This window comes from Acanthopagrus latus, chromosome 5 (genome assembly GCF_904848185.1).
Source record: "Acanthopagrus latus isolate v.2019 chromosome 5, fAcaLat1.1, whole genome shotgun sequence".
Classification (NCBI taxonomy): Eukaryota; Metazoa; Chordata; class Actinopteri; order Spariformes; family Sparidae; genus Acanthopagrus; species Acanthopagrus latus.
Genome location: NC_051043.1, coordinates 8,809,721 through 8,821,860, shown reverse-complemented (window position 1 = coordinate 8,821,860; position 12,140 = coordinate 8,809,721). Strand labels below are relative to the sequence as shown.

Genomic DNA, 12,140 nt, shown 5'->3' with positions numbered 1-12,140 from the left:
CACTTGTGTTCACAAAATCATCCCTGATACCAGTATTGCTGTATTTGGCCCAAAAACAAGGTAGGTGCTTCATGCATGAGCCAATAAGAAGAAGCGGCACTTCCACGAGCATGCTTTCTGTTCATCCTGACAGCCAACAAGGACCACAAAAATGAAACCAAAAGATAGCATTCGCTTATGCGTGGCAGGATGGGAACTCAAAAGAACGTTACAATTTTCCACTCGATGTAAAGGGGTCTAGGAGTGTCCTATAATCAGACTGCACAATCAACCAACTGGTTTATTTCACAGTTGTTTTGCTGTACAGGACTCCTTTAAACCCCCCTAAAAACAAATCAGTTGCTTTATTTTCTCACACAGCAGCTGCAATACACGCTCAAAAGTGGAAGAAGCACGAGCATGATGTGAGTGCATAATCTAACGGTTTAAAGGCACAAAGGTTAGATACAACCCTTATTCCAAGAGAAGTTGGCACACTCTTACCCCTTTTTGACCAAAGTGAACCAAGTACTGGTTCTGGGCCGGTGCTAGTGCTGGTTCAAGATGGTTCAAGCTGTGAGCCTTTTAAGAATTGCTTTGCTTTTCCACGGGCATGAGAGCCAGTGTAGAGTCACATCATTCAGTCACTGCATATGTGCCCAATTTCCCAGCATTGCCTGGAACAACTATGCCGGTCTACATCAACTCTTCACAAGTGCTGCTACTCACTTTGCAGGCCTACATTGGCATCCAAACGTGCCTGGTCCTGTCCTGTTGCTTAGATTAGTGAGAATAGTTAGAATCTTTTAAATATTCTCCAGTGGATACATCAGAACACAATACACTTGCTCTGTTTTGTAAGATTGGTAGTCGTAAGTGGGTTTAGTTGGTCCTGCCCACAGCCCCTGAAGTTAGATCAGCAAAGTGTCGGAACCAATCTGGAACCAGTTTTCCTGGCCGGGAGCCGTTTCTATAGCCGTCAAATCAGAGAGAACTGGTTCCAGAGTAGGCATTGGCTCTGAACCGGCACCTGAACTCTTTTGGTGATAAAAGGGTTTGTGTGAAAACATAAAATAAACAGAATGTAATGTTACTTCTTTGACATATTGAATTATCAATTGAAAACGGTATGAAGGCAATACACGCAATGTTTTACCTCATCTTAATTGAATTGTTTTTGGTTGCTTATTCTGAATATGATCGCCGAAAAACAACATTGGGACAGTGACAACAAAAGACTGGGAAAGTTGTAAAATGCTTAAAAACTGCTGTTTGGAAGATTGAACAGGTAAACAGATAAGTTCCTAACAGTCGATTGTGATTTGGGATGGAAGGGACAAGGGACATGGAAGGGCTCATTTGGTTCAGCACTTTATGAAACACATGAATGTACAGTGAGTTGAATGACTGCATTCTGTTTCAACTTATATTATACACAGCAACTTCTTTGGAGACAGGGTTGTACATAGATTTTTTTTTTAATTGTCAGAATAAATACACAGTGCAACGTGCTCTAAAACTGAAAACAAAAGGTTTCAAGATATAAAGCAGACTTTGGTGTACATCTATCTTTCACATGTGTGAAGACAGTCCACCTTCAGGTTTCACTGTGATTGCAAAACAAGTTTACATCCCCTAATGTGATGTAAATGTCAAGTGGTATATTGCAGCTGGTGGAAAATAAGCTAGCGACAATAACTCAAGAGCTGATAAAGAAAAAAACTGCTAATACCACTGTGGAAGGAGGAAAAAGGAGGGAGAGAGGGAGAGGGCCAGGGAGACTCCATCCATGTACCAGGACACAAGTGAAGAGTGCAGGAGAGGTGAGGTGCAGTACGGTCGGTAGTGGGGTTACAGTACAGTCGGAAGTTTGTGGGTGGGGGTGGGGGGAGTCACATGCTGTTTTAGTTTACCTTACTAGATCGTTTCCAGTTCCTTCTCAAAAGCATGGTCTGTAAATGAGACAAAGCTGTTACAGAGCGCCCCCCACTGTCTCCCCCTTAGAGCTGCAGGGTCAGAGGTTAAAGGAAATAGGGTGCATGGTGCTCAGATGTTAGCCCTGGCCTGGTGCAGGTGGAGTTAGATAGAGAGAGAAGGGCAGCTGTTATTCATGCAGGTTAGGTAAGCAGTAGATTCACAGGAACGCGTTCTGACCCGTCATATGAAGTGTTTTTGCATATGCAGACATGCGTGGACGCTCACACACGCATGGAGAGACATGACTGGATACAGTAGCTGCAGTTTGTGCCTGTCACACAGTCAATCCATCACTTTTATACTTGCACAAAAGTCAATTTGTGACCCAAAGACAGGCAACTAATGGAACCGGCAGCTGCTTGCTAGCTTGATTTCTCTATTTGGGTCCAATAAAACAAAACAGTTAATACTATATTTCTCTGTACACAGGATTACTTTTTTCTGCTGGCAAGGATTAAAAGGGTAACAGGGAGGAAAAATGCAGGAAGTTTTGTTGAAAATCTTGCCGAATGTCTAAACATTGGCTTCAATTTTTTTTTTTTTTTAAGATAAATGTATTAATAGTCTTATCTAAGTGACAGCTTTACAATTATTAATGCAGAAGTTTAATTGAAAATTACATGAGGACTTTTTACATGTGCCCAAATAAACCCCACATAAATGTCCTCAAGAACACCCAGAAACTTGAAAAACACATGGTATATAACACACACCATCACAGACAGAGACACTTTCGATGCTGCGCTATTAAAAAAAAATGAGATTATTGAGAGATTAATTTAAAAAGTACATTAAAGGTTTCGTATTTTCCCCTTACTCTTCCATACCAGTAGATGGCAACAGAGAGAGTCATCCAGATTGCACTAGTCTAACCTTGTACTCATTTCCTTCACAGTTGGAGAAATCCAAAATGATGCTTAACCTAAATAGAGTTTATTTGTTCTGTCAAATGTGGACTCTCTGAACTACAGCACTAAATAAGCAACAAAATTAAGACATCAGATCAAAAGGAATAAAATATTTCCCTCATGACTCTGCCTTGTTCCGGATCGAGCATGCGGGGGTCCAATTAACCAAACAAATAATTGAACAGAAATAAATGCAACTCAAACAGTGAGCACGTCCGCAGAGGCGCGAGCCAACATAATTAGGAAAGAGAATCCAGTGCTCTTTGAACATGGAACTTTTCTACAGAACATATTAATTACACTTGTGTTTATGCATTTGCTGAGCTGAAGAGTTTCCAGTAGGATGATTGGAGCCAGCACATTCAGGTTCAACACAGCATGCATGGGCTTGTGATGTGTGGACAAACAGTTCCCTAACTTGGAATAACACTGTTAATGAACTTCAATTAGGAATACTATAAAACTTATTTCAGCAATTTATTTATTTATTTATTTTTTACTAAAGAGCAGTTACTGCATACTTCAGGATTCCTTGATCTGGTTGCAGTATATCAGGCATATCATAACTTACTGGGTGTGACATGTCAAAGATAATGTAGGACGAGTAAACTACAAAGACTACAAAGACAGTCTGTGCAAGAAGAAAGAGAGAGGTGAATGAGTAAAATGAGTCAAACAGAAGTTCATATAGATTTCTTACAGCGTCCTTCACGTCCCCTTCCTTTGGTGACACAGTCACAGCTAGGTCCAGGCTGCCCAAATTATTTTCAGGATACTGTGGGTCCTTTAGGTCCAGTGTCACATCCAGTGTCCTATGGGGAAGCACAGTAAACCATGGTTTATGCTAGTCAGTTAAACTTCTTATTATTATTATTTCATTAATGTACACATTGAGATGACATCTTGAGACAATTTGCACTGAAAAGTCCCGACTTCCAAGTCAAATTTTTTATCATAAACAAGCATGCGTTACTAATGTTAGCAATTCTGCTGAGGTCAAGCAGTCTTTCCATGGAAATTCATACTGTAAGGGCTTACATGAATACTGATCATTTATATGCATAAAGTAGGGCTGCACAGTAAACCAAAATGTAATCGGAAATTGCAAAATTGCAAAATTATCCAAACTGCAAGATGCAGCCATTTTTTGATCAAGATCATTTATGAGGAAACAAGACTTACATAAAGTACTGTAGTGCTGCAGATATGCCCTGACCTACAAATCATGTTCCTCAGATGTAAGACAATGTGTGTGGTAGAGACACCAACAAATATCACATGAAGAGGAATTTTATACTTTTTTAAAAGTCACTAATCTTGAATCATACTGTAATTGTAATATATGCCAAAATAATCGCAATACACTAAATGAGATTTGACAAATGCGTGTAAAAATTAATTAACGCGCTACGTGCACACGCCACCCTCCTTAACATAAAGTGGATACACATTCACATCAGCTCAACTCTGACTCGGCAGATGTGGAGCACTGGCACAAGCTTCTACGCAATCCGAGTGTTGTATTCTACTTCCTTCCTCTCTCCCTTCTAGCTGCCGTTCCTTCTGTTTTCACCGGTTTACAAAGACATAAACGGGTCAACCTTGCTAACAAGCCTAAATTATGCATTCTGTAAGGAGGGTATTTACCAAGGTATGTCATTACTATTACATCTTATTTAACAAAGGCGTCTGTGAGCATGATACAGTCCAAGCTGCTCTTGACAGTTATAACCAGCTAAAAATCACAATCCCTGAAAAATGGGCACACTCCACCAAATCTCAACATGCAGGATTGTAACCTGGTATCACTTCCAAGTTATCTGACAGGTCTTTAAATACAGGTGCTAACACTGAGAAACAGCAAAAGCCATGAATGTTTTATGGAGGTGTTCAGCGGTTACATCAGTAATGCTGTCAAACACAGCAGGGAATGTGGAGACAGCTCTGACAATGCGGCACTGATGCTGTGTTGATGAGCAATGAAGATTTTGACTTAAGATCACTGTTATACAGCAGTAATGTATTGAATGTGACTAAAAATGACTATTCCACACTACACTTATTATTGTTTGCTTTGGTGATCACTTAAGACATCACATTTTTGCAAACTATGGTCAGAATTTGAAGGTAGCTCCAAACACATATATCAGCAGACTACCGACAACAGCTGCTCTTTTCTAGCTATGTGTGACTGTAGCATCTATTGGCTTATTAGCTCTTGGCTCAGTTAGCCAGTGGCTCCAGAGTGTGTCTGGACAGGGATCTGATCATAGGGAGAGTCAACACAGTCGAAGGGGTTCAGCTCAACTGGATTTAGCAGCTTGATGTGTGACTGAACAACTTGAAACAGTCTCAAAGACCGTTGGCTCCTGGAACCACTGATAATCTTATTGTTAATACCTTTACTATTTCTACAATTTAAGAGACATTCCCAGCACAGCCCCCAGCTAAACTTTAATTTACAGCCCAAAGCAAATAATGGGCTGATGATAAAATGAACAAAGTTACCAGATGGCCACATTTCTACTTCCACTATAAATTGTCTTTTTGAGATAAAATTCCTTGTTATATACTTCTCTGTGGAATATATATTGAATATAGCCTCACTCTTCAAGTTTGAGATGGATTACCAAAGACTGCCACTAGAGGGAGACTATAGACCACATTATATCAAAGTGACTGGATCAAAAACAATAAAAGATGCAGGGAGAGGGGTGTGTATCAAGAGAACAGGTGTCGTGAGAGGGAACTCCTCACCCTCACCCTAACGGCTGTCTCTTGACACATCTCTTTCTTTCAACATGCCCATTCCTTGGGGACGCAGCTACCAGATACAGTATTTCCAATCCCACTGGTGGAGGCAGAGTGGAGACAATTTAGATTGTAGAAGGGTGAGATATTGGTGGTGGGTGAGCTGACTGAAAAGAAAAGATAGAAGTCAAAAGAGACATAGAGACCTCTGATGTTCCAGTGACTCCAGGTGGAGGTAAGCTGAGCCCATGAAATCATCCTGAAATCCAAAGTCATAGTCAAAAACCTGCAAAAAGACGATATACAAAGACTGTCAACAGTGGACCCACAAATATGCAAATGTTACCAGTCTGACATATTTTTTACATTGACTGGTCATATCTGGCATAAAAATTGACATTGAATATAATCAATTCTTGTCAGTTGAGACTGAACAATCATCCAAAGTGTGACAGCAATTCATACTACAGCAGGATGACATCTGAAGTCCAGGACCCATCTGCTGTACCTTGACATATAGTGGATCTCTCAGGGTTTCCACCAGCAGGCTCACTCTCTCGTCCCACACCGGGTTGAGGTTCTTGTGGATGGTCTTACTCCTGAACACCTCCTTCCCTGCGATCTTAAACTTCACATAAGGGTCACTGGTCCCTAAGGAGAAAGACAGGAAACAAAGAACAATACTGTTAAATTAGTACGTATTTTAATAAATGTTGCCTTTGTTGTGAGAGTTGTGATGATTATGTAGAATAGTTATTGCCATACACACTTTTTTTAAAAGGTGCAATTCCAAGTACACAAACCATACTCTTGCACAAAAATAATTCACGCATATCTTCTTCGTACAATGAGACTATTTTATTACAGCATCTCTGGTGGTGTCACGACAGAACACATCTTTTGTTCTCTCTCAAGTTATTTTTAAACACTTCATAGTGTCGTGCGTGCTGCTTTGAAGGCCCGGGGAGGGAACGAGCCATGTCATGTGACTTTATTGTGGGTCATGTGATTAACAGTAGTTAATGTTGTTGAAGTGTTGAATTACTCGTCTGCATTGTCTCCATTTGACCACTAGGTGGCTCCATTGATTTATTTTCTTGAATTTGTGCCACTATGTAAAGGTGCCAGGTTAAATGAATACTGTGAAATTAAACAAACACACGCTTTATACACAGTGTGTAGTCTGTGACATACGTGAAACACTGACAGGCTAGAAGGTCTACAGTCTGTCATCTTAAGGTATCCCTCAAGCCTAAGTCTACGTTTGATTACTCTGGCAAATGGGCATTGATCCTGCTACCCACTCCATTTCTGCTTTATTCCAACATCATATTCCCTATCATCCATAAACTTGACAATAAAGTCAATTTATTTGACAGGCAAAGAAAAACTATGAAAGAAACCACCACCAAGAACAAAAAAACAGGGTCAACTGAAAGAAAATGCAGACCACAGAGTACAAGAAATTGAATTAAATCAAATGAAATATACTGAAACATGCATTCAGTCTGATACATTTTCAGACACAAGTTCAAATGTCGACTACATTTTAATGAAAATGACATGTGACAACCCAGATTGAGGGGGACTATGAAGCATCTAAAATTCGTTGTTTGTGTTCAGGGCTGTTTTTGTGCAGGAGATAATCAGATTTAGTCTGGCATGACAGTGCACTCCTGTCCGGATTCAGATAACATAAAATGGCCAAAAGGGCCTTGCAGGACTAATCACAGGCCCTGTACATTCTTTTATATATATGGCACACACATATATACAGTATAGAGTGGATACAAACTACACAGTGAAGCTTATGTATTGTATTTAGAATTGTTTTATCAGTATGTTTTGTCTTTCACAGAGTAGTGCAGAGAGACCATAGTGTTTCAAAGAGAGAGCTTTAGATATTGTTTATCTTTAGCTCTCTCTTTGGGGGCTGGCCAACCTTTCAGTGCTATATAAGTTGTACCTTTTTGGCTGCCAAAAAAACTTTACTATGTAAAATGTTAGCATATATAATTCAAAGTACCACCAAACTAATTGCTGGGTAACCTGTTTTTTGTCGAGAAAGACAGTTTGCTTGGCCACACAGAACACGAAGAGGAACAGAAAGTTTCACTTTACAAAAACTTGCAAGTGAAATCAATAAAATGTTCCTGACTGTTACACCGTTTACGGTGAAAGCAGCTATGAATGATGTTGTCTTACTGACCTCACTTTGCTATCTAAACATTTGTTTTACACAGCTGGTAGCTTAATTCCACTACATGTGCGTGAACATCTTAGTTCAACAGTGATACTCTCAAGTCACGATACTGCCAAAAGGGTAAAACACATCTTACGTTTTCCTCCCTTTCAGAAACTACAGGTACAACTTAGAGCCCGACTGATACTCAATATTTCGGGTAATATATGCATATTTTTTACAGTGATGGCTCAGATGTGACATCAGTGCACCAAACCAGCAGACTTCACTGGAAATGTGCTCATAACTCATCACTCCAGGCATCACATTCTGCATTACAGTCTCTTAAAAATGTGGTTTCATATCAGTTTTTGGATAACATTTATGCCAATACTGACATATCTGTAATGGGCTGACATCAGCTTATAATATTAGCCAAGCAATATTATGGTTGGGCTTTTTGATTTTTCTTTATTTCTGTAATCTTTCCCTTCATCTTCTACATCGAGGAATCCCAGTGCAGCCTCCCCAGCCTCCCCACTATCACCTCTTCTAGTGTTTGTACACCTTACTGTAAGGCTGATGAGCAAAACCTTCCAGTGGAACAGTACTCTGCGCTGATCTGTTTGTTTGTGCTGTACGTCTCACATCAGTGCCATGTTACCATCAACTGTGACCAAAGTGATTACCAAGCAGATCAAATGAGAGAGCAGGGAATCCTATCGTCACACAATTCTCACTCTGCCCCTGCGGATTATGCTTTCTGCCAATTTCTCTTGGATGAAACAGGATGTACATGAACATATAGTATCTTCTGTATAGTGCAATATGTACCATATATAAGTGAAGGCAATGCTGTGTCTTAGACGAGGCTGACAGCATGGACCCTCTCAGTGGATGCATGCATCTCAGCAGGTCGAGATGGAGTCATGCGTTACCATTAGCAAGACTGAAATACATATATTAGACTCTTGCATACTAAGTTGGTGCTTGGTAGTGGCATGGGTCTGACATGACAGCATCATTAACAACGTTAAACAGCAAAACATCAAACTAACGCTGGTCTGCTTGGAAGGAATATCCACGTCTCCCCATCTGAACAACCTCAGACACCCTCACACACACCGGCAGAGATTCTGGAAACACACACACCCTTTTACACACTGGTGCCGTTGACACATCACTGCAGGAGAGATGCAGCGGGAGGACACGGATGACAGCATGAGGAAAAAGAAGGAATAGCAAAGGAGATAAAACTATAAATGTCTGGGATGGCACACTGTGTAGCAGCAGGCTGTTGGCGAAGCAGAATTCAGAATTCTGTAAACAATACAAGCATCAAATAAAGAAAAATGTGTCTATTTCCTTTTAAAAGAAGAAACACATCCATCACAAACATGAGGTGAGACTTTATGAACTATCTGAAAACACAACTAAAGGGAAATTACCCCAGGAAGTAGAGGCTAATTAATCTCTATAACTGCAGACACCCCCTTTCTTGAAGGCTCTGTCTTCCTCTCTCCAAACACGTCGATATTCCCCACATCACTGGCTTGGACTCTCTGCACCCCACGGTGCCAGCTTTATGGTGCCATAAACATACACAGGCTGAAGAGTATGAAATGGAAAAGGCTGGTGCTGTAGGTGGATGGTGAGGATGAGTGAGCGTGGGTACAGCACAGCAGGAGTGATCGCAGAGGTACTTTCTGTGAAATCAACCACCACATATGACATTTATGCCATATTTTTTGAAATATTTCCCACAGTTGGGGAGAGGCAGACTGTAAACACCACGTAAGGGCTGGTGGGTGGACAGGTCAGTGAGAAATAGGCATTATAAAATCAATGAGCTTTAGAAAAATTAGTAATGGCAGAGAAAGCCTCAAACTGGTTGGGGTTCAAGTCGGTAAGTTTGATGAATTGGTGCACCCTGGATGTATGTTCAACCTGCAGGCAGGAGGCTGTGAAATGTAAGTGCTGAATAAGGGGAGACTGAGTGTAAGGAGTCAATGTGTCAATGTTGATAAACTGGCTAAAGTAAACAGGTGCTGTAGGTGCTGAAGTGCAGCCGTGGAAAGTAAAAAGCCATTAACTGTCTTTCCACAGTTGAGTGGCACCACTTGTGAGGTATACGGGGTAAATGCAAGAGGTAAGATCAAATTCACAGAGGAGAATCTGAAAAGATCGTAAGCAGGTTTAAGAAGATTTCAAAATAATTATCTGCAAAAAAACTTTCTGAAAACACCTTGGTGGAAATTCATCTCTGTAAGTTTACACAAGGCTGGAGTAACCAACACAGTACTTCTTATTAAGAGAGCAAAATACAAAAATGTATTATTTGTATCCAAAGCAATTTATCTGAACTGTGAATTAAGAAGGCTCAACAACAGACGATGAGGAGCAAATCCTTTAATGTTTTAATAGGTCAGATGTAATATGAGACTTTCAGAGACTGCAGTGGGAAAATTGACAAATGGCCAATCAGACTATTGACTCTGGATCACATGAATCATTGGTGCAAGTCCAATATCCAAGACCATCTATAACAACAGGGGCTTATCTGTGAGTCTCTTCTCTGAAAAAAAAAAAAAATCTGGGATTTCCCTCTATTTTCACATGAAAGACATGTTTTAACTTCCTAATCCTTGTTCTGGATTAACCCCCTGGATCCACAGACTGATGCAACAAGAGAGGAGAAATTGCAGGGAACAAAAAGAGATACTGAGCGGTTCAAGGTGTTAATCAATTCATCTTCAATGGTGCTATCAAATCCAACCGATAAACACTGTAATACTAGCTGGGGAAATAAATAAATGGGATCTGTGAGGGGACCCAGTGGTGCACTCAGCAGGTAAATTTACCTTGGGTGTGGCTCATAGGCAGATTTAAAAGCCTCTGATAGGCTTGATTTTGATAGCTGCTATCCGTCTTCCTGACAGGCGTTTGAAAACATAATCCACCGCATAGTTATCTCTCCTGAACACCTAATGGGCAGCGGCCATAAAAATGCTGCTCACTGTCTGTCTGCCAATATGCCAGTCTACTCTTCATGAGACTTGGAATACAAACAACAGCAAGCTTGATTGCACAGTGTAATCCAAATGTAAACAAGGTCACCACTACCTTACTGTAAAACTTCTCTCACCTTTTAAACAGCAGAAAGTTCACCTGTACAAGCATATGGGACATGATAAGGTAACTATGTTACTTGAGTTACATATGTGATGTTTTCCTAACCTGACAGAATAGTTTTAGCTCCTAAACCTTACCAAGTAGTTCCCTTGCCTAAAACTAGCCAAACTGTGACCAAACAACAAAAGTCTACTATGTTTGTCACCGGTACATTGCAATGGTTATGTTGGAACACTGATACACATTGTTCTGGGAGTCACTGGCAAACAACCTATTCAGTCATTCAGCTATGAGGTAGTGCTGAACTCTATGGACTTAATATCACAATATGTATAGGCTATTTCACAATAAACAATCTACATTTCAATATTATGAAAGCTCCTAAAAAACACTTCACAGGACTAGGCAACAAAATCAAATGTAACAAGATATTTGAACAAGTACCTTGATATCGATACTACAACAATGTTGCAGGGATGATTATTGGCACTTTAACCAAATCTTTACATAACATCACTTTAGACAAATAATCACCAGTGATGTGGATGCAGTGACTTATTCGAACAAGTAGAGCAGGCTGGCAAGTTCAGAAAATCCTTTACACTTTACTGTAATGCAGCCACTTTACAACATGCCATATCACGGTATAACAATATCCAAAATATCAATATACAGTGTAGTCTCACCTCACAGTAATGAAATATGGTATGGTATTGGCCAGCCTTAGTATGAGGATATGTTGCTTTTCATGTTCATTTGATACAAAAGTTAACACTTCCACAGAGTTTGCTAGCATTTCAGAAAACAACATTTTAAGTTGGGTTTAACTGAGGAACACAAAATGCAAATCCTCCAAGTGTAACTCAGTTATAATGTTCAAGTGACTACAAGTTTGTATGGTCAGTTTGCTTGATTTTACTTGCAAATCACGTCTGGAGTGCAAGAGTAACAGCGGGGGAGGGTTTGGAGGGTAAATCTATGACTGCACTTGAAGCTAGTTAGAGAGCTATCAATGTCTCATCATGCATCTTTAATGCGCATAATATCAAGAGGTGCTTCCCACACAGGAAATCATCACTATTAAGCGCTTGTCCATCTTGTGTTCTCTCTTGCTTTCTCATTATAGTATTATGGTAGTATCATTCCCACCTTATGCACTGCAACATTTGTTTTGTTTTGTTTTGTTTTATTTTGTTTTTTTACCTCTGCTG

At 40.1% G+C, this 12,140-nt stretch overlaps 1 protein-coding gene across 7 annotated transcripts in view; it reads right to left on the bottom strand.

Annotated features, from left to right (window-relative positions):
- Positions 1 to 12,140, bottom strand: part of mctp1a (multiple C2 domains, transmembrane 1a) — a 144,249-nt gene that overhangs the window by 69,910 nt on the left and 62,199 nt on the right. For 5 of the 7 annotated variants that reach the window (XM_037097184.1, XM_037097187.1, XM_037097185.1 and 2 more), the window contains 4 exons: positions 6,124 to 6,266; positions 5,822 to 5,901; positions 3,565 to 3,676; positions 1,893 to 1,931 (listed from right to left, as the gene is read on the bottom strand). In XM_037097184.1, the coding sequence (XP_036953079.1) occupies positions 1,893 to 1,931; positions 3,565 to 3,676; positions 5,822 to 5,901; positions 6,124 to 6,266 (374 nt within the window). The remainder of the gene's footprint in view (positions 1 to 1,892; positions 1,932 to 3,564; positions 3,677 to 5,821; positions 5,902 to 6,123; positions 6,267 to 12,140) is intronic. The other 2 variants (XM_037097186.1, XM_037097189.1) reach the window with 1 other exon arrangement.